The following is a 26,947-nucleotide window of genomic DNA, read 5'->3' on the forward strand; positions in this document are numbered from 1 at the left end:
ATTGTAGTGTTTTATTTAACTGCGGAGTGCCACATTACCCAACCCAATTGAAACGCAGGTCTACACAGACGGAGAATACCGTACAATACTTACATAACTTATAATTAAGTTGAAGTCTGCCTAACATTTGACTTTCTAATGAGTGTAATGAGATTACATGCCTGATAGAAGCATTTGTGCCAAAGCAACTTTCATGTTTAATGGGGCTCTATTACAGGACAAAATCGAATTATTTTCTCTCGTTCCCAAATTCTGTCTGCAGTGTGAAATCTCCATCTTCCAGGGGGAGGGCCGGGAGAAGCTGCAAGGCCCAAAGGGGTGAGAGGGTCCACGGCCAAGGGCCTCCTGGGAGCTTCTCGACCCAGAACCTCCGCGGGTCTGGCCAGGCCGCGCTTCGGGGTCGGGCTCGCGGCCTCGCTTTAATTGCACTTGGACGAGGTCCATGGCACCCGCGGTGCGCGAGGAACCCCTCGGTGGGTCTGAAACTAGGTTAAAGCAATTAGCATGCTGCCGACATACTGTCCTGCGGCAGGGCCGTGGGGACCGGGGAGATCCGCCGCCGTACCTTGGCTGTCCGAGCGCGGCGGGGCGGCCGGGCCTGCAGGCGCGGGGCCGTGACTCCGCGGGAAGGTGCGCGCCCGCCGCGCGCGCGGGGCCCCGGGCCCACAGCGGAGGGCGCCCCGGGAGCCCCGAGGCCCCGGGCAGTCTCGCAGGAGACCCGCGGAAGCCGGGTCTCCGGGGCTTTCCCAGTGAGCGCCCCCGGCCGCGCCCCGGCGCCTCTCCCCTTCGCTAGGGGGCTCCCTCCTCGGGAGGCTCGCCTTCTCCCCAGGCTGCTTGCCAAGGAAGACGAGATCCTGCTGGAGACCAAACGGAGTCGGTTTTAAAAATAATTCAGCTGCACGAGTGGCGGAGGAGCGGGCTCCTCGCCTTACTGAAAGGACTCTGGATTTTGATGGGAGGCATCCGAGGGGTCTCCCGGCCTTAGCACAGTCGTCTACCCCGTCTCCTTTGAGAGGAGTCCTCCGGGGTCCACATACCTAATGCTGTTACTACAGAAGGGATGGGTCACAGGGCAAGCTCAAGGGCAGCCCTTGGAAGCACCGGTGACCCCCTCCCTTGGCCAGCCCGGAAAGTAGCCCCCTGTTCTCCCTGGACCCAATTCACCTCAAGCCCTATGGTTCGACAGGGTAGGGGTGGTGACCTTGAGTAAGTCACATATTCCTCTCCCGGCCCTGGCTTTCCCCTCTGAAAAATGGGAATAATAAATACACCATGATCTATTTCCCTCTTAGGGTGTTTGGAAGATAGGATAAAAATACAGGCCAAATTTACCATGTAGGGCAGCAAATGCAGATGGAGGGTCCTCTTGGAGACTTGGGGCCTAACGGTCCAGCCCACCCACCCACTTTCAGCAAAATCGAACTAAAACGAGGTTTATTACTAGATAGCTACATTTTGCATGTCTGGTTCAGTTATCTTTTACAGACTAAGTTAATTCTTCTAAAAACATAGTTACCCTCATCATATATGAAACAAATAACTTTTAGAAAAAGGTGTAAATCGCATTTATTAACGTCGCTTAGAAATAAGCCATATCTGGCAATAAATTAGCATGACGTTTTCCGGCCAGAGTTCTTCCAACAACGCAGAGGTCTGCCAAAGGTGCTGGGGGAGATCATAGGCTATTGCATATTTTTTAGAAAATCAGGATAAATTATATAAATTATATACTTAAAAAGAGATCGTCTATTTCATTAACTCGACAGGATAATAAATAGATAAATAACAAACAGTTGATTGCCATTAGAAAAAAAATGTGATTCTTAAATTACATTATAGATATTTACATGTACAATATGCACAGAGACATAATCAGATCCTCAGGCGAGTCTGGGACTTCTCAGGACACAAACTCAAAGGGCGGTTCGTTTTCTATGTTGTTGAAGGAAGATTTGCTGTTGAGTTTTCTGGGGTCCTCTGGGGTCCACACTTTGGCTGTTCGGATAATATTTTGTTCTTTGAGTTGCTTTTCATCAGTCCATGAGAGGGAATGTCCTGCAAGGGGAGGGAGGCCGTAATCCGGGTCGCTGGGGGAGGGGGACCCTGAGGAGGTGAGAAGAGAAAACAGACCGTGAACGTCCAACTCTATTCCCAGCGGTGCCCTCCGGTCCTTTAGGATCCCCTCCTGGGCGCCGCGGCGGGACGGGCGTCTCGGGTTACCGTCAGAACGAACCCTCTTCCTCCACTCCCCTAGCCCCCCAGCGCCCCCTCCCCGGAATCCCTGGAGCTGCAGGTCCGTCGGGGACGCACGCCCTCCCAGCCGCGGTCAAGAGGCGGAACACCCCGCCGCCCCCGCCCCGCGAGACGCCAGCTCGTGCTGCAGGTCGCCGGCGCCCACGGACCATCACCTCTCCGCCCGTCGGTCGGCCCGTGGGTCGGTTCCCCCAGCCCCTCCGGGCCCTTCTCGTGCCCGTCCCCGTCTCCCCGGGCCGGCCGGCGGACGCACTTACGGGTGCCCCGATGGCAGATGATGACCTTCTGGGCCTGGCCTCCGGGGCTGTCCCCGCCCAGGCGCCCGCCGCCGCCCGGCCCCCCGCCGCCGCCCGCGCCGCCCCCGCGCAGCGGCAGGTCGGCCTGCACCAGCTCGCTGAGGAAGTTGATGTAGCCGATGGCCAGGCGCAGCGTGTCCACCTTGGAGAGGCGCTTCTCGTAGGGCAGCGTGGGGATGTGCGAGCGCAGTCCCTCGAAGGCGTCGTTGATGGACTGCATGCGCCGCCGCTCGCGCACGTTGGCCGCCTGCCGCAGCTGCTGCAGCTCCGCCTCGGAGCGCACCCGCCGCCGCCGCCGCGCCGCCGCCGCCGCCGCCGCCGCCGCCGCGCCGCTCAGACCGCGCAGCCGGGCTCCGGGGGACAGCACCGCCGCCCCCGCGCACGGGTAGGCCAGGCACGAGGGCGGCGAGCCGGGCGAGTAGGGGAAGCCGCCGGGGGGCGCCCCTGCGTCGCGGCCGTAGCCGCCGCCCTCCGGCTCGCCGGGGCCCCCCGGGGGCGGCGGGGCGAGCGCGTGCGGGGCGGCCGAGGGCGCGGGCGGCAGCAGCAGGCACGCCCCGTCGCGGCAGCAGTACTCGTGCAGCTGGTGGCTGAGGAACTCCACCTCGGCCTGCTCGTCGGCCAGCAGCTCCTCGCCGTCCTCCAGGGGGTCCCGGGAGGACTGGTCGGTGAAGAAGTCCTCGTCGTCAAAGTAAGGCGACGGGAAGGCGTCCAGGCCCCCGGGGAAGTGCTCCAGCAGCACCGCGTCCATGCTCCGCGCCGCCGCGGGCCCCAGGGCCCCAGGGCCCCAGGGGCTCCTCCGGGAGCTGGACGTGGCGGCCCCTCCCTCGCGGGCCCGGCGCGCGCTGCCCGCCCCCGGCCTCCCTGCAGTGTCGGCGGCCGCTGGGCTCTGGCCGGGCCCGCGCTGCGCCGGGGAGGGCTGCGCCGACTCGCTGGAGCTGAGGGCCGGCACGCGAGGATTCTTATAACTACATCCACAGGCGCGTGCCAGGGACCCGCGGCGCCAGCCAATCACCGAGTGCGGGGTGCCGGCGGGGAGGGGGCGGCGAGGCCCCGGCGGCGGCGCGGGGGCCGGGGCGGCTCTCCTCCCAGTGGGAGCTCCCGGGGCGAAGCGGAGGCGGGGCCCGCGCGGCCCGCCCCGCCGGCGAGGCTCCCGGGGGCGTCCGTCCGCTGTCCCCGCGCGCCGCGCGAAGCCGGGCCCTGCCGCCCCGGGGCGCGGGGCGCGGCGCTGCCACCGAAGGCCCCGTGGGTTGCCCGCGGAGCTCGCTCCTCCTGGCAGTGGGCGCCGAGGCCCGGGCAGGCAGCCTGGGCCGCCCGGGAGGGGTCCCCTCGCCACCCGCACCCCGGCCGCGCGCCGGCCTCCCGCCCGAGCCCCGCCGGCTCTCCGCCCCTCGCCCGGCGCCGCGAGGGCCCAGCCAAGTGTGCGCGGGGTGCGCCGGCGGGGCTGCGAGGCGACGCGGCGCGGCTCCCGGCTGTTCCAGACCCTGCGCGGAGCCCCGGGGCGCGAGCCTGCGGCCCCCCCCCCGCCCGCCCCGCCCCGAGGAAGACCTGGGCACCCAGGAGGGGCGGCCTCGGAGAGCGGCTCCGGGGGGCACCTTTCTTCTGAGAGCAAACCCAGAGACGCTAGGGGGCCGGAGCAATAAAACCTGATACAAAAGAAGCCAAAGGACCCGTCTGCTCTGGAGCGGGCCGGAGGGAGGGCGTGAAAGTTAAAGGGCGGAGGGTGAACCCTTTCAGAGCCCGAGCCCCTCACCTTTCCGGCTGGCCACCGGGACGGTCCCTGAATGAGGTTTCTTCTTTCTTGACCTTAAGATAAAAATTTAAACAACAACAGCAACCACACCCAAACACAAAACGCGTGCGCTCTGCCCATGACACGCTTTACCACAGCCTGCGATGCAGCGTGAATTCTTCAGCTTAAGAGACCCTTTGAAGGTCGGGGCAATTCCTGTAAAAAGCCAAGCTCCAACTTGCACCCCGGGAGAGTAAAGTTCTCTGTTCTCTGAACAGAGGACTGAGAGCCAAGGGCTTCGTGGGTCAGCCGCTTCCTTTTCCAGACAGTTGTCTCACCAGAGGCTTCGAGGGGGTGTGGGGTGTTTCAGGCTCCTCTCAAAATCCGAGGCCAGGCCTTTTAAGAACAGCAATTTCAACACGCTTCTTTGGATTTAGACATCACACTGCATTTGATTCAATTCTGAGACCCAAAAGTTGTGTGCAAAAATTACATAGGACTAGAAGATGAGAGATTACCACACCCTGAACTGTCAAAAACCCCGAGTAACTTTAACCCAAAGACTTACGATTTTAAGGCAAGTTCTTTCGTGTGTCAGCGGTTGCCCCTTCCTAGTGAAATGGTTATCCTTAAGGTGGTGAAAATGTACACAAGTACCCTGTGTCAGACCCTGAGCTGCAGTTTCCTGCATCTAGATTTATCTTTCTCACCTCAGAGAGAAGGAAGCTGTTGGGGTTGGGCGTCAGGACCCCAGATCTAGCCAGCTGGTGGTGTGCACCCTATTCTCTTTACGTAATATAGGCCCTCAATCTCCTTCCCTCACTTGGTTAGACTGAAGTTAAGTGGGAGCATGCTCTTGGATCAATCTAAGGACTTTGGAAGAAGAGTAAGGAATGATCAGACCTCAAAGCCTTATCCAAAATATTGCTGGCCCTTCAGTGAAGGAAAGATTGGATTACAGCCTACAAAGGCTGTCTCTTCAAGAGGCTGAGAGGCCTTCTCTGATAGATCTAGGTGGATCTTGAGAAAGTGTTTGTGTCATGGATATGTTGGGGGGCACTAGGGGCTTGGGGAGACAGTAGGTGAGTATATGTATATCTTTTTACCCAATGTGATTTTAAGTGAGCTTGCACAGAAAATCATCTTACATATGCTCAGTGAGTTTGTGGTAGAGTACAGAAAATTATTCTGGGCACCCAGGTGAGATAATAAGTGCCCTGGAAACCCGTGAGGCTGAGCAGAGCTAGTAGCATGGAGATTCTGGGCAGTTCCTGGGGCTTCGTGGATGAGCATGGGGCAGGAGGGAAAGAGGTACTTACTTGCTCCAGACATAACCCCCTTCACCACGGTCTGGAGACCAGTCCTATTGGGAAGAAGGGCTAGGCTTGCAGACGCTGATACTGGAGTATTGGTGTGGGCATGCATGTAAGTAAGACATGATTGTTCTTTTCTCTAATAAAAAGAAGAAAGACTTCACCACTAATAAAGGACATTTTCTCTGGGTCACTGGAGGTCACAGCAGTGTGGATGGCTGCCCTCTGCCTCTGGAAGCAACCCATTGGTTGAGGAAATGGCTAGAGGCCCAACTCTCATTCCAGCCCCTCCCTCCACATTTTGTGGATCCTCTGGGCAGTGGGGAAACATGGAGAGGGACAAGATCAACAGGTTCCAGGTACTTCGTGAGACAGGGACAGAACTGGTCCCCTGAGCTGCAAGCCTCTCCACCCACTGCTGAGGTCTGGCATCTTTTTCTTCCCACTCTCTGTTCTCAGGAGAGATGGCCCCTATCCTTCAAAGGAAGCTCTGCCTCATTTTATTTTATTTTTTAAAGATTGTATTTATTTATTCATGAGAGACACACAGAGAGAGGCAGAGACACATGCAGAGGGAAAGGCAGGCCAGGGCCCGTCACGCCCTGAGCCAAAGGCAGACACTCAACCAATAAGCCCCCCAGGTGCCCCTCTGCCTCATTTTAAAATAACAGCCAGCCTCTAGAGTAGGCAGTGGCAGGGGCAGTTGGTTCTTCTTAGTACCAAATCCTGGTGAGGCCTTGAGATTCTTTTCCAGATCTTTCCAAAGTTGCTCAGTGGCACCTGCTGTCCTGCACCCGGTTGATTCCTACCACACTTGTGTGAGGGTTGCTCAGGAGCCTTGTACTGTCTTTGAGGTTCTCAGTTCCACGAGAACTTCTGGCAAGGGCCTCTGGCATTGAGGAAGCCTTGGTGTCTGCTCCCTCACCCCAGTCTCTCAGTTCTCCCTCCCAGGAGTCTCAAGGACCTGAACACTTGTTCATTTGTTTCCCATCATGCCCTGGCTTTTGGGACCGATGACTGGAGGGTTAGAGCCGAGGACCCTGGCTCCTTCCCAGGCTGAGTGTCAGGCAAAGGGCACTAATGAAGAATGGGACCTGCAGGCTCTCCATCCTTCAGCTTGCCCTTCCCACATTCCAAGTGTTCCTGCCTGCTTGGCATACGTCCCCCCTGCTGGAACCCAAAGTCCACAGAAACCACAGTATCCCATACTCCTCATTCAGTGCTTGCAAGCAGGTACTTGAGGAGGTGACTCATGGTCTGTCTCCCAACTTGAAAATGGGTCCACGTTAATACCTCCTAACCCAGATTGTCCCCTTCCTCACTAATACACACAGAGGTGATGTCAGGCAGTTGTTTGTGATCTCCTAGATCTGTTTCCAATTTCTTTGCTACTCCTCCCCACTCCCCTATTCTGTGAAACTTTTCTTTTCTCCATGTTAGTACCCTCAGGAGTACCCATTCTTTATCCTTATACTCTTGGGAAAGGATTTGAAAACTAGAATCATGGGGTTAATGGTGAAAGGTTTCTGAGGCCCAGAGAGATTCAGTGACTTCCCTAAGGTCACACAGCAGGTGACCTCAGCCCAGTGCCCTTTCCACTGGCTGCTGAGAGCAGGTTCCGGCCCTGCCTCTGCCCACTCATAAAGGGCATATTCATATTGTTGTGCAATGGAGACAGTCCAGGACTCTGTTACCAGGCCCAGGTTACCAAGTACCACTTTTCTGGCCTCCCTATCTCTTGACTGCACTGCGGATACCCCAGCACCTCCTGAACATTGAAGAAGATATCACTGAATAGTGCAATTCCTGGCATAAGACAAAGTATGCAAAATTTAATAAGGGATCATGGGATTTTCTCGTGGCCCAAAGTCACACTGTATTGATTATGGACGGTTTTTCCCCTGAGAAGGCCCACTGTGGGATCTCGTGACACTTTGTTCCATCCTGAAAATGACAGACCTAGATGATGCTGAACTCCTTGACACAGCTTTTGAAGCCTTCCTTGAACTACCCCTGCCAGCCTCTCCATGCCCCTTGGGTACTCTTTCCTCCATCTGTAATTAATGTTCCATTTTTCTGATGCCCTGAGGATTTCTCTCTGCTTTTGTTTCCCTCCTACGGTCCTTTGCTCTAGCCTGAACTTCTTGAATTGTTTTGAAGACCTCATATTTGTTCTATCCTCTGATAGGCAGAAGAAGTAATGTGAATGCTAGAAAAGGTAGACACATTTCAGAGGACTTTCAGACACGTGTGTAATTCACCCTCATAATTCTGCAGCCTGGAGGGTGTTCTTACCTCATCTGGTGAATAAGTGAGGCTTGGCCTTCAATCCTTGGCTGCATGGCCAGTAAGAGAAGGACTCAACACTAGGTTTGTCTGGCTTTATATCGCATATGTTACATAGCATCTTTCTGCCCCTCCTTTGTCTCTACCCTTAATGTAGTTGATGCAATCGGATTTTCACATGGATTGGCTAAGCTGCTCCTCACATCTCGCTGTGAGGCCAACTGGAAGTATTGCTATTATTTGCAAATAGTAAGATTCAGAAAGGCTGAGTAACTCCCAGAGTGCCACAGCTGCCACCACGGAGCCACAGGTAGAAATAGGTAGATCTGTGGCACAAGGAGGGAGAAGGTCAGCATCTTTTTCCAGATTTTACCATCAGACATTCTCCACACTGAGGCTTCTCAGCCTAAGAAAAACCCCACCTGGGCCATGTCCCACTTGGCAATGAGGACAGGAGGCACACAGAGAACATCCAAATGCTGAACACCCACCTTCTTCCTTCTTGACTTTATGTTTCCCATTGCTAAACATTAATCTTTTAAGGGAGAAACACCAAAATGCTGATATAATTATCCAAATAAGTGTTTTCGGTCATGCCAAGGTTTACTCAATGAATAGCAAAGCTTCTGAACTTTGTCCTTCAGTCTTGTTATTCCAAAAGGCGTTTGACCTTTAGCAATGTAAACACCAAAAATCATTATTACCAGACTTCTGCATCTTGGCCTGCATAGTGAGCAGTGAAAAGACAAAAAAAAAAAAAAAAAAAAAAAAAGAGAGAGAGAGAGAGAGAAATTAATAGAAACAGGAAGTTTGGGCTTTGTTTCTTTTCAAAGTTTCCTTAAAATCTGCTGTTTTCTGGTGTCATGTCAGTCAGGGTTTTCTGGTGTCATGTCAATCTGGAGGGCCTTGAGTGAATTCTGGTACATTCATATAGTCAGCAGCCATACAATGGAACGAGAATGCTTTTGGTGTAGTGATGTGAACTCCAAGATACACCATCCAATGGAAGGAGCAGGAGTGGCTAGTATGCTCCCATTTGCATTTAAAAAAGAGGATAGTGAATATATGTGAGTGCATCTATTTGCCAGGCATCCAATATCTCTAGATGGATTCCTAAGACACTGATGAAGTCAGTTGCATTGAGAAAGGCATTGAGTGGCTAATGGATAGAATTTTTCATTGCAGACTGTTTTGAACTTTTGATTTCTGAGATATGTGAATATATATGCAAAAAATGTTTTTAAATTAATGAGCTTTTTTAAAAAGGACTTTATTTATTCATGAGAGACACACAGAGAGAGGCAGAGACATAGGCAGAGGGAGAAGCAGGCTTCCTGCAGGAAGCCCGACTTAGGACTCCATCCCAGGACCCCGGGATCATGGCCTGAGTCAAAGGTAGATGCTTGACCACTGAACCACCCAGGTGTCCCTGATGAACTTTTTTTTTTAAGAGAAATTTTGGAGGATGATCTCTTCATATAAGCCTGGAAGAGCTCTCCTGGATATCAGTTTGTGCCATCTTTAAAAATGAGCAAGAACGTCTAGTAGAAAAAAAAAAAAAAAAGAACATCTAGTAGATAGGACCAATGAGGGCTGGCAGGGACAAGAAAGCCCAGACTGCCCTGTTCATGGGCCAGATCCTGAGTGAGCTCCTTCAGTAATTGTCTAAGCGCTGATGCGGTATGTCTGAAATGGGATGGCACTGGATGAAATATGATCCTCTGCATGAAATCAGTATCAAATGACTTATAGGGATTCAACAATATAAGGGAAATTTAAAATTACTAAATATTCTTTAAAACCACCACACTGTCTGCATTGTCCAGTCCTAAGCCCAGAGGTGACCACTGTGGAGATTTTGGTCTATTTCCTTCCATGTATTTTCTAGTTTTGTATCTTGTGTTTCTCACTTGACTGAAACTCATCATCATTCCCCCATATCTTTACTGACAGGTTTTAGTGGTCGCATGATGGTTTAGCATCTGACTTTTCCACTGTATAATTTCATTTTCACTTGCTCATCACTGACTCCTAAAACTCAGAATTCAGATCATACTTCATCTCCTAGAATACTTTTGTGTTCTGTGATCTGACTTTATTCCTTACTTGGCAGGCCATGATTTTGACTTCCTTCGGACTTTTTTTCTACCTCATATCAGTAAGGCGTTAGCTTTCACTCAGTCATTATGAAGATGTTGGGGTACTGAAGTAGTATTGCTATTGTTGTTTCCTTAAAATCCACTGTAGGGTAAAAATTTTTCCTTAGCTGGGTCAACCTTGCTTGAAGAAGTTTATGCCAGACCATGTCTAGTTCAAGCAGGGAAGTGCCTACTAATGGTCAAGAAATATCAATTATTTGGGAAAACTGCCCAAAAGTCTAGGAGTACAATTTTCACACTTGCACGTTCTAAGAAAACAGCACCCTGCATGTACCTTGCTATACCTTGGGTTTTGCCACCACAAGACCCTTCTCAAGTTGGATGCCACTAGAGATGTAAGCCTATTTTTGTCACATGGAAAGCAGCACCCCACCTTCCACTGCAATCCCCAGGCATCCAGCCACAGAGGCTGGATAGCACAGAGTTGAGTGGGCTCTGGAGCCCCACTGCCTGGATTCCAGTGGTTCCGCTACCGATCAGCTGTTTGGGCAAGTTACCTAATCCATCAATGCTCCCATTTCTGCATATGCAAAAGAAAATTATAATACTACTTCCTCATTGCTTATCATGAGAGTTAAGTGAGTCAAATATAAACACATACATAGTGCCAGGCACACAGTAGTAGTTGCTCTGTTAGTCACTTAGCAGTAATAGAGGTTCAGTAAACATTGGTGGATTGGACAAGTATGTATTGCCAGTGGGAAGCAGAAGTCCTATTAATTGGATGGGAATCATTCTTACCGGCTTCACCAAAGTTGACCCAGGTTCCTAGATTGATAGTGGACACATTTCAACAAAGATATCAACAAATACAAAGCTTGATCCACTCTTGACACTAGAAGATGCAGCTGTTCTCACATCTTTTAGGGAAGAGTTAGGATTAGGCCTGGTTATAGCCTTTTGCCAATGCTCCTGGCTATCCAGTGGGGACTAGAAGAGTGGCCCATCTGTACAGTGTGGCCCATGGAGAGAAGCCTGTGAGGGTGCAGAGAAGACCACAGCTCACATAGGCCATACTCTCCTGTTTCTCCTCTACAGTAACCTCTCGGAGACATTGGCTAGGCTCACACTGAGACAGACCTGGAGTACAAGAGTGGTTTTCCCCCTTTCGCCTCTCCATTCTCTGCGGAGAAGCCAGAGGTCTTTCCTCACCAGAAGGAAAAATAAGCCAGGCTTATTATATGATACAATATCTCCACAGCCTGCTCGTGGTTCTCTAATCAGTGGACTGTGTTTATAGCTTTTTCTCTCTTTATAACAAGGAACTGTTTCCATACCAAGGAGTGTGCTTGTCCTGGCGGGAACCTATCATTGGACTCTCCTTTCTGTGGACTTTTGAGTTTTGGATCCATATTTCTTATATTAAGGCTCCATAAATTATGACTTTTATTTTAGTTTTGTGACCTTGTGTAGATGATAATCTTAAAAAACAATGACAATTGGGGCACCTGGGTGGCTCAGTAGTTGAGTGCCTGTCTTTGACTCAAGTTCTGTGATCCCGGGATTGAGTCCCACATTGGGTTCCCTGCAGGGAGCCTGCTTCTCCCTCTGCCTATGTCTCTGCCTCTCTCTGTGTGTCTCTCATGAAGAAAATCTTAAAATAAAAACAAAAACAAAACAACAAAAAAACAATGGCAACAAAGTATGAGCATATTGTGCTCCATCTGGATGACCACCCTATAAGCTGGCCCTGCCTTTGAGCTTGGAGTCTGAATTTTGATTTAATATTTGTGTTTAAGATTGTGGTGGTACCAAAAAACAGGCTATTTTAATTGCTAAAGAACATACACAGATACTGTGTTTTGCCCAGAAAAGGTGAAATAGCCACACAACAGGCTAGACAAACAATGGCCATCATGGTAGTTTCCATGATAAATTAATTAAAATGAGAGAAAGGCATGATCACATGACACACAGTGAACTAAAGCTAGGAGCCAACATCATGTCAACTTTGTAAATGGCGAATGTCCTTACAACAGTCATATCATCTGTCATATTAAAGGGTAGTTTGAATTGTATTGACTTACAAATTTAAAAAATTTTTAAGAGAACAACACACATCGGGGCGCACCTAAGTGGCTCAGTCAGTTAAGCAGCCGACTCTTGCTTTCCACTGAGGTCATGATCTCAGGGTCATGGAATCAAGCCTGGCGGTTGGCTCTATACTGAATGTGAAGTCTGCTTGAGATTCTTTTCTTCTTCTGCCTCCCCACTGCTGCTACCCGTGCTCACATGTATGCATATTCTCTCTGTCTCTCTAAAATAAATAAATTTTAAAAAGAACAACACACAATAGAATTTATGCCAACTTTATATCTGTAAATATTTAAATGATTTCATATTAATAATAATTTAAGCTGACACTGAGGACCCATCAAAACTCTTATTGGTGGTTGTTTCATTTTTCTATGAAAAGAATGGAGATTTTATATGTAAGTACAGATATGCATATATGTTGTATATACACATAGAAGTACATGCACACATCAAAAGTCAAGTATGTGGTGAGCATAGCATAACATAAAAACTTGTCAACTCACTATGTTGTACACTTGAAACTAATGTAACATTGTGTGTCAACCACACTTCAATTAAAAAAAAAAAAAACACTAAAGAGAAAGAGCATGAGAAGTCAAGTTTGAGAAAGGCTGCTCCAGAGGATTATCAAATACATGTCCTGGGCTTCAGGTGACAGGATTAGAAGGTGGAGAGGAAAGGGAAGAAGGATGCAGAGTATAAAGGAAGTGAAGCAAAATGAAAGAGAAGACACAAGAGGAAGAGTTCGCAAGTTTGAAAGAGGAAGGGTTTGAAATACGAAAGAGTAAGAAATGGAAAAATGTGGGCATTTGGCTTGGGTAGAACTGAATTTGAATTTAAATATCTGCTCTACTCCTTACAGTTGTTCGTTCTTGGATCAGTTCTTTAATCTTGCTGAGCTTTAGTTTCACTGACTATGGAAATGGGAAGAAATAATGCTATCTACTTAAAAAAAGATTGTTGATGAAAGTTCATGCAATGGTATGTGTAAAATACCCGGTGCACAGTAGGTACTCAGTGAATGCTAGTTCTCGTCCTGTTTCCCCCGATACTCAGCTGGTTAATCAATAAGTTTTTCTTTTTCTTCCCAACTTTATTGAGGTATAATTGACATATCACACTGTATATGTTTAAAGTGTACCAGGTAATGACTTCATACACTTACATACAGTGAAATGCTTATCACAATAAGGTATGTTAACACATCCTTTACCTCATATAATTACCATTTTGTTGTTGTTATGGGGAGAACATTAAAGCTCTACTCTCATAGGGATGCGTGGGTGGCTCCGAGGTTGAGCTTCGGCTCAGGGTGTCGTCTAGAGTCCTGCATGGGGGTCCCCGCAGAGAGCCTGCTTCTCTCTCTGCCTATGTCTCTGCCTTCTCTGTGTGTCTCTCATGAATAAATGAACAAGATCTTTAAAAAAAAAAAAAAACAGCTCTACTCTCATAGCAACTTTCAAGTATACAGTACTAAGTTTTTATTAAAAGTCTATAAGGCACAGAAGAAATAAGAAGAGAAGAAGGTATGAATGAGAAGTGATATCACAGGCATTAAAAGAAAAAAAAAAAAGCAAAGCTCTTCCATTGGTATCTCTCACCTTGAGGCAGGCCTGATTGTCTATACAAAGAAGTCAATTGGAGACTTGATGTCTCCAATTTTTAAAAAGATTTTATTTATTCATTCATGAGAGACACAGAGAGAGAGCCAAAGACACAGGCAGAGGGAGAAGCAGGCTCCATGCTGGGAGCCCGACGCAGGACTCGATCCCGGGTCTCCAGGATCAGGCCCCAGGCTGAAGGCAGCGCTAAACCGCTGAGCCACCCAGGCTGCCCTCCAATTTTCTTTTTGACTGCACACCTTGCATGTTCCGGGACAAAGGTCTGACTTCTTTAATAAATATCTAAAGATAAGAGTGATTAAGAGTATTACAATTATGTCTTTCTCGTGTAATAATCCAAGCATAAGCAGTCGGAAGCTTATGTGATGGCTTGAGGCCCAGCTTCCTTGTGATTTCTTTCTATCTTCCTGAAACATGGCTCCTAATCCTGCGGCCTAAGATGGCTGCTCCAGCTCTTACCCTTATGTCTGCATCCCAGCCAGCAAGAAGAAGGAAAAAGAAAGGCACACTCCTTTTCTTTTAAGAACATGACCTGAAGTCTGCGCATATCATGGCTGCCAACATTCCGTTGGTCTGAGCCATTCCATGACCACTTCTAGCTACTAGGGAAGCTGACAAATGTGGTCTTAAGTGGGTGGCCATGTTCCTGTTTAAAATTTGGGATGCTATCAAATAAAAAAAGAAAAATACCGTGTGTGTGTGGGGGGGGGGGGGGTTAGCTGTGCCTGATACTTTATCATTGCCATGTTTGAGTATGCACTCTAAATGGGAATTTATGTATTTTTATGTACTTAAAAATTACATAGAGATAAGATTGTATTAATATAGTGCATTCATTTGAAACATGTACAAAAAGAAATTTTAGAAAAATGAGGAAAAAACATAATCAAAGTTCTAAAATTTTTCCTATAGTCCAGTGGGAACATCTTGTTCACTTTGGAGACTACTGGTCTATATAATGCCAAACAGTCAATTACATTTTTTAAAATCCAAATTGTCTTTTTTTTATCATTATATAGAAAGTTATAAGCAATGTGGAAATACTGAGAAAATGTAAACAGACCCTCTTTTTAAGCCTTAATTTATCCCCTTAAAAACATGTTTTGAGGGGCATTAGATGGCTCAGTCAGTTAAGTGTCTGCCTTCAGCTTGGGTTATAATCTTTGGGTGCTGGGGATTAAGCTCCACATCCCACAGGGAGTCTGCTTCTCCCTCTGACCCTCCCCTCACTCTTGCTCTCTCTCTCTCTCTCTTAAATAAATACAATCTTTTAAAAAAATTTAAAATAAAAACATGTTATGAGCATCAACTGTGTTCAATCACCAGGTTAAATGTTGGGGATACAGAGATGAATAAAATACAGTCTCTAGGCCTTAAGACATCCTTGGGGTAGTAAGAGAGGGGAACAATTATTATAATCCAGTGTAGTAAGGCCTATTGTGGAGGTTAAGGGGCTCAGCCTGTGAGCTTCATGAAGAGAATGATGCTGAGTTAGTTGAGTCTTGAGTGAGTCTAACCACATGATGCGGGGCAGAAGTGTGTTGCTAGGAGTTTAAATGTATTTATGAGAAAGCCCAAGGCAGGCAAGAGCCCATGGTTTTCCCTGCTTTAGGGGAGTAGGTGCCAGCAAATCCATGAGATATGACCGGCTCGGTCTCAAGCAAGCCCAGGGTGAGTGCATTTCACTTTGCCTTTTTGTGCCTCCTTTCTTCGCTCTGCCTCCACTCAGGCATGGAGTGGCCTCATGATGACCACATATATACCCCACCAAGACCCGTGTCTTCAAAGAATGTCCAGTGCTCCAAATTATCCTTTTTGCCCTCTTTAAAAGCCAATTACTTCAGGGCCATTGATCTCAGCCAGAGGCCATAAAGGAAAACATCTGCTCCACTAAGGTGTGAGCAACACATAGCAACCAACTGGTCATCTCTCTGGCATTTTATTAGTGCCCTTGAAAGGTAATGCCATAAATCACAGGCATGAATTTTTAAAATGTGGCTTTATTGCAGCATTTTGGAAGCAGGAGGAGATCTCCTGAAGCCCCTTGCATCTCTCACCTTTATTTAGCCTTTGCCAGCCTGGAAGCCCATTTCCTTGTATTGTCCTCAGGACAGAGCATCTTCCTTCCTCACACATTCCTGATCCTTGTGTCTTCTTTGCAGATGCTTGAAACCCGCCCGGCCTGAGTACAAGCCCATCGCAAAACTCCGAGATGGAGTAGGCAAATGTGCAGAGATTCCTAAGAGTGTTAATGATATCCTGGGCAGAAGCAGAGCTGCCAATGCATCCACGTCTCCCCACCCTGATTTAAAGTGATGTGAGAGATTTATGTTGTCATTGGCCTCAGGGGTCCCCAGCACCTGGAGAGCACATTCCTCTCTAGCAGGGCTGACCTGTGCAGAGAAGGGTGGGGGAGGTACGGAAGGATCATGTTGTGCATTCTGGGTGCCTCACACCAAGAGTAAACCTGAGAAGCTTCCACTGTTAGGCAGGCACCCGTGTTGTGGGAGCCAGCAGGACATGCTACGGATCTCTGTGTGTTCTTTGGGGCTGATGATAAGCTGGTACTTCCCCGCTCTCCGTGAGGCAAGATGTGGCCATGATTGCTTGGGGGGGTTGGGTAATGAAAGATGAGTAGAAATGACATGTCATTTCTGGCGGGAAGCTTTAAAGGCCAGTGTCCTATATGCTTTTCCTTCCGTGGTGATTGTGCAAACACATCTTGAGGCAGCACATCCTTCAGCCTGGGACCTTGAGTGACTGCGATGATCAGGGTCTTCCTGAAAACCCTCCTGGAACGGGGAACCTGGACTAGAAACAAACTGTTCTTGAGTTCAGCCACTGAGATTTGGGGTGGCGACTGCAGCATAACCTGGCTTCCCTGACACACCTGGGTGGTTGCACTTCGCCTCGCGTCACCATAGAAATACTCAGTAAAGTAGCATAACTGGCTTAAAATCTGATTTCAAGTCACGGAAACCGACTTGAACTATCTGAAACATTCAAAGAGGGCTGTGGCATGGGATACAGGGAGTGTCCTAGCAGCCAAGAGCAGGAATCTAGCTAGGCCTCAGGAAGGCAGCAGGACCAGGCATCTCTAATACTGAAAATTCTGGTATCTGTTCTCTCCCTCTGACTTTGGTAACAGAAGCTCACAATTTCAGCTGGGCACATGGGCACCCAGAATAAAAACTACATTTTCTAGTTACCCTTGTAGCTCAGTGTAGCGATGAGACTAACTTCTAACTAATAGGACGTGAGCAGAAGCGATACTCACTTTTGAGGCTCGATCTTTGGGGAAGAACATGTGCCATGTTGCCACTTTCCCTCTTCCCCCCTGGCTGGAATGCTGATGCAATGGCAGGGAGATGGAGCAGCCACTTTGAGCCATAAGATTTTCATCTATACAGGTTGGGAATCAGTGAGTAAGTAGACCGGAAGAGTCTGAGTCTCCTGCATCATTCAGATCCCACACCAAGCCTGGAGTACCTACCTAGTTTGGTCTTGTTTTTATGAGAAACAAGTAGGCTTCCATCTCACTTAAATCACTCTGTTTTTACACTCTTTTATAGAGCAGCCTAATTTGCATCCTAGGTCATGCACCATGATCTGGAAAGATGTTAGTGCCTCTTTTTGGTCCCCTCTGCAACTTCTGCCTGGTTCTTATTTCTCTGGACCAGGTTTCTCTGCTTTCTAGCCTCTCTCTGGAAAACATGGCTGCCTCTGAGAAGTGTCATGCTCATTTGTGCAACAAACACTTATCGAGCACCTATTCTGTGCTGGGGACTATGATAAACAGATTTCTTTTTTCATGGAGCTTACAGACTAATGGAAACAGAGAACAGAGGTTGAAATTAATGTGAACCAGAGACAAACAGAGAATGATTATCATGGCATTTGAAGAAATAAAAGAACTTTATTAAGGATGAAGTAAAGAGAGGTCATCCTGTCTATAAACCCCTCTGTGTCCATGAGAAAGGAAGACCTTGGAGGCTGTATTAAGGAGTTTGGCCTAACACAGACCATTTCCAGAGTGGATGAGAAGATGCACTGGGGTATGAGAAGACAATGTTGAACTATAATCTATACTTTTATCTCATTATTTTAAAGTCATATGTCTTATTCTTTATAATGTATGTAATTGTCCAGTACAGGAGCATTCAAGCAGCACATATTTATAATTCATACATAAGTAGTCAGGAAATGGAAAAGCTGAGAAAGGGTTTTAAGCAGAGGGTAGCATGATCAACTTGGTCACTTAGGAAGGACACTCAGGCTGCAGTGCTGGAAAATGGGTCGGAGCAAAGCAAGATTACTGGCGGGATGGGAGACAAATCAGAAGATGGTAGCAGGAGAGCAGCCGGGAGATTATAAAGACCTGAACTGGGTGGTGGCTGGGCGGATTGGAGACATATTCTAGAAGGAGAACATTAGGACTTGGTACCTAATGACTATGGGGAAGAGAAACAAACAAAACAGATATGGAGGATTCTGCTCCTAGTATCAGGAGGAAGAATGGGCCCGTTTGCTGCAGCTTTAGGCAAGATAAGGTCTGGAAATTGTCCTTAAATTTGGGGGCAAAGAAGTCAATGGTGAAAATTTAAAAAGAGAGGGTTTCGGTGTTGAGAATGTGGGCCAGAATACAATGTGCTGAGGACTGGATAAAGGTGAGGAAATCGAAACACCGAATTTGAGCAACTTAAGAAATTTAGTCGTGAATGTGATGATAGAGCAGGGGTGATTTGTGCTTTGCTTTTTAGATGGGAAGGACTTTTTTCATTTTGTAAGAAATCTATTCTCTGCCCTTCATTCTCCTCTCAAACTGTTCTCTTCAGACACACACCCATCTTCATCCTCTTCACCACTCTGTCCAATTTCTCTGTTACTTAAGAAAATCTCTTAGTTTTATTCAATAGTCAAAAGCTCATGGTAATAATTGATAACTCCTATAAAAGGAATTGTGGTCATGTGCCTGCAAGAAGGAAAAGGGTAATATTAGATAAGGAAACAAGGCAGACAACCTCTAAAACCTTTGCACATACCCAGAGGTTTCATTCAGACACACCTAAAATGTGTGTCTGCCTCATTCTCTTTTTAAGGTTGGCCATGAAATCATTAAACACCAGTTGTTGTTTTTTTTTTTAATTATCTTAATATCATGGCAGTGTTTTGTGCTCTTTTTCTAGAGTATGTTGGTCCCGTGAAAGGCTTCTGGGGGCCAATCTAGGAAGTAAACTCTATTAACAATCCCCTCCCTAAGGAAAATACCATTTCCAGGTTTTGCTTTATAGAAGCCAACCGGAGGGGTTTGGGTTCTCCCCTTGAGAGGCCTTTGAGTGAACAGAGGGGCCCCGCGCACACAGGGGTGACCACTGAGGGTATGGAATCTTCCTTGGTTTCTCCTGCACAGGGAGTGACTCCGGCGCTGGGGAGAGGCGAGAGAAGGCCACTGCTTCCACCTTTGTTACAGGTGCACCCAGCCTCAGGCCCTTTTTTGCACAGGAAGACGGATGAGAAGACAGACCTACTTGGGAAATCCATGTTAAATCCGGCAGGCCCCTGGAGGCCCAAGCACCCCAACATGGGCAAGTGCTGGCACAGCCCTCGCCCCCCACTCAGAAGTTCTCTTCTCCTGTGACCTCCCTCTGCCCTCAGCCAGGAAACTGGGTTGGGGCTGGGCAGAGGCCCAAAGCCTCCCCCGACTCCCCCCTCCATCAAGAGAAGCCCATAAATAACGTGCTGTGGTCCCCTGCCCCCGCTGCTTTCTCTACCACCCCCTTAGGACCCGGGCCTGCACCCCAGGCTGGCTGCTCTGCCAAAGAAAAAACAACCCAAGCGCGCGAGTGGCGGGCGCTGGCGCGGCCGGGCGCCCCTCCCCTGCCCCCTTCTCCGAGCTCGCCCCCCGCCCCCGCCGCCCCCCGCTCCCGGGGCGCTTGTATAGTTGACACCTGCAGCACGGGCGGCCGCCGGGGCTTCCCGACACAAGGCGCTGGTACCTGAGCCCTTGACTGGTAATGCACCATAAACGGCTCCTTTCAGGCCCTTTCAGAGAGGGAGCGCGGAGGTCACCCCGTCTACAAACCCCTCTGTGTCCGCCGCGTCTCCCGGGCCCCGGGTGCCGGGCCTCCAGCCGCAGAGCACGCCGGCCCGTGGGAATCCCAACACTTGTGCTCGGCTCGGCCGGCGGGGCGGGGGGGGGGGGGGGGAGACCACCCGGCCCTCCCCCAGCCCGGCCCCCCGCCCGCCCGGGCTCGTTCACAGAGCGCAGCGAGTGGAACGAATGGGTGCCGGCGTCCTCGGACGCCCGCGGAAATCCAATGATAAAGCGGGACGGGCCCGCCCCCGCCCCCGCCCCCGCCGGGGCCGACGCCCACTGCGCCCTGCAAGGTACGACGCAGGTGTCGGGCCCGCGGCTCCCGGCCTGGCGCCCCCTCCCCGCGGGCGGGCGCGGCGCGCAGCAGAAGGCCGGGCGCTCGGGGGCGCGATCCGGCTCGCGCAAGAGCCCCGACGGCCGGGGCGGGCGGGGGGCCGGGGGGAGGCCCTACCTGGGGCGCGGGCGGCCGGGGAAGGCGACCGGGCGGGAGCGCTCAGCCGCTGCGTGTATTCCGGGCCACGCTCGCCGTCTCCCAAGCCCGCTCGGCGCCCTGGAGCTTAGCGCGCCCGGCGCCGAGCCGCAGAGGCGGATAAAAGGAGCGAGCGTCTCCAGCGTTTCCCCGAAGCGCTGTCGCGGTGTCCCCCCGAGACAGGGGAGGGGGCGGGCCACGCGTAACGGGGAGCGCACCCGCGCGCAAAGCGGCCGCGGCCACCGCCCTTTGCCGGCTGAGCTTCCGTCTCCCCGGCTGGGCCGTCCTGGCTCTGGGGACAGAGAGGCGGGACGGGGACGCGGCGCCGAGGGCGGGCCCGGCCCGGGGGCCGCGGGAGCCGGCGGCCGAGGCACCCTGGCTGGCCGGGCTGGGGGGCCGGCGGGCGTCGGCGGGATCGCGGCGGCGCGGGAGGCAGCGCGCGCCCCCTCCCGGGGCCGCCGGGAACCGGGGTTACCTGGGGAGCCGGGCTTTGTCGGCCACGCTGGCTCTCTGCGGCCCCAGAACGAATTAAACGCCCCTTTTGGCCGAGGGAAGCCTCGCGCCGGCCGGGGTGGGGGCGTGCGGGGGCGGCATGTGGGCACCGGCATAATCAGCCCCATTCTTGCGCTTCCACAAAACCCGCGGCGCAGCGAGAAGTGAACAGCGGCCGCCTGAATGGAGGTTTCAAAAGGCGACACCTGCAAGCGCGGCCGGTTGTGAATTGAATGGAGTCAGCGCGGCGCCCGCTCGTACCTGAGCCGCGAGCTATTAGTGTCAGGCGCTCCCGGCCGCAGGGCGGGGAAGCGCGCGGCCCGGCCGCCCGCACTGAATGCGACAAGCTGCCGCGCGGCCGCTCCATGGGAATGTCGCCACTTGTGCCGCTCGCGGTCGGGAGGGGGTGCGCTGCCCTTTCAGAGACAGACACAATTAGGCAAAATGCTCAATGAACATTATAAATGATGTGCGATCGCTCTGCAGATTGCCTGGCAAATCAAATTATATGGTCGCTCGCGGGCTATTTCCATGTGCTTTTAAAACTTAAACAGGTATTCGCCGATTTAGAGAAAAAAAAAAAAAAAAAAGAGCCGACTCAGGGATTCCGGAAAATACAACTGAAAGACTCGGTGTTGAATATTCACACGTCCCCTTTGTTAGCGATTGACTTCACAATGGGCTTGGGGAGGGGGTGCGCTTGGACGAGACACATTTTTTACTGTCTTACATACTGCGGAGGAAGGCACCAGAAGTTTGCATTTATTACGATTCACAATTACAGTGGGACCCTCTTTTTTTTTCTTTTAAGACTAAAATTCTTCTCCTAATGAATGACTTGAAAGCTACTGTCATTCTAATCAGATGGAAGAAACATTCTAATCAGATGGAAGCTGGCCCGGGCGCGCTTGGGGAGGGAGGCGGCGGGGGGATAGACCCGTGCTGCTCCCTGGCACCGAGTGCTAACCCGGGAGGGAGCTGGCTGAGGGAAACCGTTGCTCCACGCCGCGCACAGCCCAGGCTCCGGGCCTCTCCCCAGCGCTCCGGCGCCCCGGCGGCCCGGCGGCCTCCCTGCCTCCCGCTGCGCTCCAGGCCGAGCAGCGCGCGGGGCAGGGAGAGCGAGCGGCGCCGCCCGGGGCGGCTCGGGCAGGGAGGGCCCCGGGCGCCGGTTCCCGGGCGCCCTCGCTCCGTCCCAGTTTGGCCCTGAGCTCTGCGGCTGGCGACTCGTGGAGGAGCACGGGCAGCTGGAGGCGCCCAGATTGCGCGGACCCCCGCCGAGGCCAGGAGTCGCGCCGCAGGCAAGGGGCTGTCAACCAGGAAGGGCAGAGTCGATTTTAGCTTCTGAAAAAGGAAGCATGGAAGCGGCAGCAATCCGCTGCCTCACGTCCCTGCCGACCTCCATCTCATTTTCGATTTTCTACTCTTTTGGTTTTCAGATAATTGGGCCGGAGGGAGGGGTACAGAATTGGGGCTCCTGGAGACAGTTGGCAACTATATGTATGTTGCTGATGAAAGACCAGCAGAAAGGAAGACGAGATCTGGCTTTTTGGTTCGTCTTTGTCACAGACTCACTGTGTTACCTTGGGCAAGTAGCTTAACGTCTCCGGCTCAATTTCCCCATCCATTAAATGGGGATAACGTTGCCAATTGTCCCATTTTTCTCCCTCACATTTTATTTACTTTAGTTGGAAACGGCTGTTTGGTAGGTTGTTATTGTTTGTTAGTTAGCCTTACCGGCAAGACTTATACACAAAGCCAAGGGATAAAAGCTCTTAGAAAAACAGATCTCAGAAAACCAGAATCTTGAGCATTTGTGGTCCTTTCCCACCTTCTGTCTCCGTCTGTGCACGGATGTCACTTTTTTTTGGAACCAGAGGCAAGAAATGCTCTGCCTGTTTCTCAGTGCTAAGAGGTGCAGGGAGTGATGAGAGCAGAACTCGACCAACATAGAGACCATCTGGCAACAGTGTGTGTGTGTGTGTGTGTGTGTGTGTGTGTGTATGCGCGCGTGCGCGTGCCCATGTTCAGAAGGACGCAGATCTCCAGTGAATTTTCATCTCCTGTCGTCAGAAACTTTTCCTGCTAGTACCAATGGCTACTCCATGAAGAACAATTTATGAAGCTTTTAAGAATAAGGAAGGCGAGTTTAGTTGACAAAGAATATTTCTTTTTTGCAGTTCTGGGCGTGAGTCCCCGAGTGAGGAGGAGGAGAGCCCACAAGAGCCAGGTGCGCTGGCCTTGGTGCTGAAGGTAAAGGCCCCCGCCTTTGGAGGCGACATCTCTCAAGTCGGTCCCAAAAGAAATTCGACCACATTCTCTCCATACCTCCTTCCCTTCCCCGAGGGTGTGCTTGTTTTGCGTGTCTGGATGTGTGTAAAATGGGAATAACCTGAAAGCCACTAGCACTAGAACATAAAAACGCCCACGAAATTTTAGTTAATTGAGTGAATACTTGGATATCTTTCTCTTAATCCCTTCTGTAGCCTACCTATTAAATTGAGTGTGAGAAAATTTTACTAAATAATGGCCTTAGAATGTCTTAAAACTACATGATTTTTCCCCCCAGGTTTCTTTCCATCGTTTGATTTAAACATTATTGTGGGCAGGTTTGGACAGAGAGCAAAATTTATCAAAGCCAAGAGCTATTCACCCATTCTACTCCCTTGATAGTATCAGGTTCTGTGCTATCTCTGGGATCATAAAAAGATGATTCCACCTCAGAAAAAGAAACGATGGCTGAGACAGAGTGATCTTAGAAAGGTGCATCTGCGAAGGCAAAAGAAACAAAAGCAAAAATGAACTATTGGGACTTCATCAAGATAAGAAGCTTTTGCACAGCAAAGGATACAGTCAACAAAACTCAAAGACAACCTACAGAATGGGAGAATATATTTGCAAATGACATATCAGATAAAGGGCTAGTTTCCAAGATCTATAAAGAACTTATTAAACTCAACAGCAAAGAAACAAACAATCCAATCATGAAATGGGCAAAAGACATGAACAGAAATCTCACAGAGGAAGACATAGACATGGCCAACATGCATATGAGAAAATGCTCTGCATCACTTGCCATCAGGGAAATACAAATGAAAACTACAATGAGATACCACCTCACACCAGTCAGAATGGGGAAAATTAACAAGGCAGGAAACAACAAATGTTGGAGAGGATGCGGAGAAAAGGGAACCCTCTTACACTGTTGGTGGGAATGTGAACTGGTGCAGCCACTCTGGAAAACTGTGTGGAGGTTCCTCAAACAGTTAAAAATATACCTGCCCTACGACCCAGCAATTGCACTGTTGGGGATTTACCCCAAAGATACAAATGCAATGAAACGCCGGGACACCTGCACCCCGATGTTTCTAGCAGCAATGGCCACGATAGCCAAACTGTGGAAGGAGCCTCGGTGTCCAACGAAAGATGAATGGATAAAGAAGATGTGGTTTATATATACAATGGAATATTACTCAGCTATTAGAAATGACAAATACCCACCATTTGCTTCAACGTGGATGGAACTGGAGGGTATTATGCTGAGTGAAGTAAGTCAGTCGGAGAAGGACAAACATGATATGTTCTCATTCATTTGGGGAATATAAATAATAGTGAAAGGGAAAATAAGGGAAGGGAGAAGAAATGTGTGGGAAATATCAGAAAGGGAGACAGAACATAAAGACTGCTAACTCTGGGAAACGAACTAGGGGTGGTAGAAGGGGAGGAGGGCGGGGGGTGGGAGTGAATGGGTGACGGGCACTGGGTGTTATTCTGTATGTTAGTAAATTGAACACCAATAAAAAAATAAATTAAAAAAAAAGGTGCATCTGGTTTTAATTAATTCTGTTCTGAGGTCTCTGAGGAAAGTCAGTTGGTGCTGGGTTAAATGGACGAAGAAGGCTTCATGCATGTCATTTGTGGGGAACATTTATCTTGGGCTAAAACATGGCCAAAAGACCACGGATTAATATTTCTGTTCACTTTTCTGTCACAACATCCTATTTAATAGTTAAAAATCCATTTCTAAAAAACAAAAAAAAACAAAAAAAAAAACAAAAAAAATCCATTTCTACGCCCTGCTTGCTGAAAATAGAAGTCAAGAAACATGTGCAAAGATGTACACTTTGACAAGTTAAGAAAACAACATGAATATTTGCATTAAAAGTAGAATAAGATATACTGGGACTAAGTTCTGTATACTTGCAAAAAGATTGTCTAAAATTTTGGCTCTAAACTTCCCAAAAGTTAGTGTGAAGAGGAAACACAATAAATGTCATGATTCACAGTGTGTAAAATACAAATAAACTGCTTTCTCACAGAAAAAGCACCTATTTATGGTAGTGACACCTGAGAGAAATTTCTTCCATGTGTCCCCATAAAATGATGTCCTCAACAATAACCCTAAAGTAAATGCATTTGAGTTATGTGGGCTGGCTCCTATTTCTGTTACTCAGTATAGCCTTACAATATTTCCTTTGTCTGAGGAAGAATAAAATCGCTGAGTAAAGGGGGCACCTGGGTGGCTTAGTGGTTGAGCGTCTGCCTTTGGCTCAGGTCATGATCCTGGGGTCCTGGAGTGGAGTCTGGCATCAGGCTCCCCGCAGGGAAACTGCTTCTCCTTCTGTGTATGTCTCTGCCTCTCTCTGTGTGTCTCTCATGAATAAATTAATAAAATCTTTTTTAAAAAACCTGCTGAGAAAAGGATCTGGTAAATGCCATGCTTACCCACTCTCAGTGTGATGTTGGAATCTGAGTGTTGAGGGCAAGCATCCTGGGAGTCCTTACACTACAGTTGTTGCAGGTTCTTGAAGATTTGCAAAACTACTCTGGGTACTCAGCCTGGTACCTAAGGTATAGTCAATGACAGGGCTGCCTCTCCTTTGTCACTTGTGCTGAGGCCATCAAAGCTACCTCTGGGCCAGTGCTCCTGGTTTAGTATCCATAAAAATCATATGTTTCAATGTCACATTCCTAGGATCCAGAGATTTTTTTTTTCTTTATTTTATGATAGTCACACAGAGAGAGAGAGAGAGAGGCAGAGACACAGGCAGAGGGAGAAGCAGGCCCCATGCACCGGGAGCCCGACGTGGGATTCGATCCCGGGTCTCCAGGATCGCGCCCTGGGCCAAAGGCAGGCGCCAAACCGCTGCACCACCCAGGGATCCCAGGATCCAGAGATTTTGATGCAGTATTTTTTCAGACCCACTGAAAAAAATATATGTATAGTACAAATATGTATACTGAAATTCATATATTTACAGTCACCCCAGGTATGCAGTGAGATCACCAAAATTGTTTTCCTTTCTTCTTGAATTGAGCTAAACAGAGCTTGACTGTATGATTGAGTCCTGACCAATAGAATGTGAAGCAAAAGTGATATAGATGACTTCTAGCATTGGTCCCTAAAACCACTCTTGAATTCTCAACATTCATTCTTTCTCCTCTCATTATCTGTCAGCTGGATACAACTAATGTAGCAGAAGACTCTGAGACCCTAGATGATAGTAGAGACATTAGGTGGAGAGAATCTGTGCCCCTGGATGGGAAGACCACCTTTTACAGCCCATTAATGAACTACGAAATGAGCAATAACTGCAATCTTATGCTGGTAAGCTACTGAGACTTTGGGACTGTTTATTACAGCATCTAGCTTTACTCACCCTAATATACAGGTGATTCTAAAATGGTCCAATAACCACATTTGGAGAGACACTACCCTATGCAAAACTATGACAAAGCAAATGATTCAGCCTTCTGGTGACAATTCCTTGGCTTACAAGAATGACTCAACTGGTAAGACTTTCAGGTCTTCCTGGAGGAAGGGCCTTCTTATTACAGGACCCCTTTGGGGGAAGGACCTCTCTAATTACATCCTGTAAATGTTGCCACCTCATAAATTATACTTGGAAGTTAAGGTTTTTGTGGGTTCTTTTCCTGAAAATGTCCCTTCTCTTTCTCTCTTGATCTTGTCACCATTTGGGAGGTTGTGAGAAGTGGGTCTCAGGAAAAAAAGGAAGGAAGAGCACTCATGTCTGTAGACAGTTTACTATGTGGTGGACACTATACTTAATACTTTGCATGCATTATCTTATTTATGCTCACATATATTCCTCCAAAATAGGCATCAGTATTCTCATTTCACAATGAAGACTCTAAAAACTTTGTCAGAATTCTTGCTGTAAGCATTTAGAGACTGACTG

At 49.3% G+C, this 26,947-nt stretch overlaps 1 protein-coding gene and 1 long non-coding RNA gene across 2 annotated transcripts; one reads left to right on the forward strand and one right to left on the reverse strand.

Annotated features, from left to right (window-relative positions):
- Positions 1-1,541: 1,541 nt before the first annotated feature.
- Positions 1,542-3,348, reverse strand: PTF1A (pancreas associated transcription factor 1a). The gene is made up of 2 exons (XM_038529606.1): positions 2,511-3,348; positions 1,542-2,103 (listed from the first exon to the last, which is right to left on the reverse strand). Exons 1-2 carry the CDS (start codon positions 3,295-3,297, stop codon positions 1,901-1,903), a joined length of 990 nt encoding a protein of 329 aa, XP_038385534.1. The 5' UTR covers positions 3,298-3,348; the 3' UTR covers positions 1,542-1,900.
- Positions 3,349-19,974: 16,626 nt separating this feature from the next.
- LOC119869978 lies at positions 19,975-23,633 on the forward strand. The gene is made up of 3 exons (XR_005354926.1): positions 19,975-20,082; positions 22,928-23,000; positions 23,317-23,633. It is a non-coding gene; the product is annotated as an uncharacterized LOC119869978 (long non-coding RNA).
- Positions 23,634-26,947: the final 3,314 nt, after the last annotated feature.

Source organism: Canis lupus, chromosome 2 (genome assembly GCF_011100685.1).
Source record: "Canis lupus familiaris isolate Mischka breed German Shepherd chromosome 2, alternate assembly UU_Cfam_GSD_1.0, whole genome shotgun sequence".
Lineage (NCBI taxonomy): Eukaryota > Metazoa > Chordata > Mammalia > Carnivora > Canidae > Canis > Canis lupus.

Coding starts and splice junctions, on each gene's coding strand:
- PTF1A (XM_038529606.1), bottom strand. CDS start 3,297: ATGGACGCGGTGCTGCTGGAGCACTTCCCCGGGGGCCTGGACGCCTTC. Junction 2,104..2,510: donor CATCTGCCATCGGGGCACCC/GTAAGTGCGTCC, acceptor TCACCTCCTCAG/GGTCCCCCTCCCCCAGCGAC.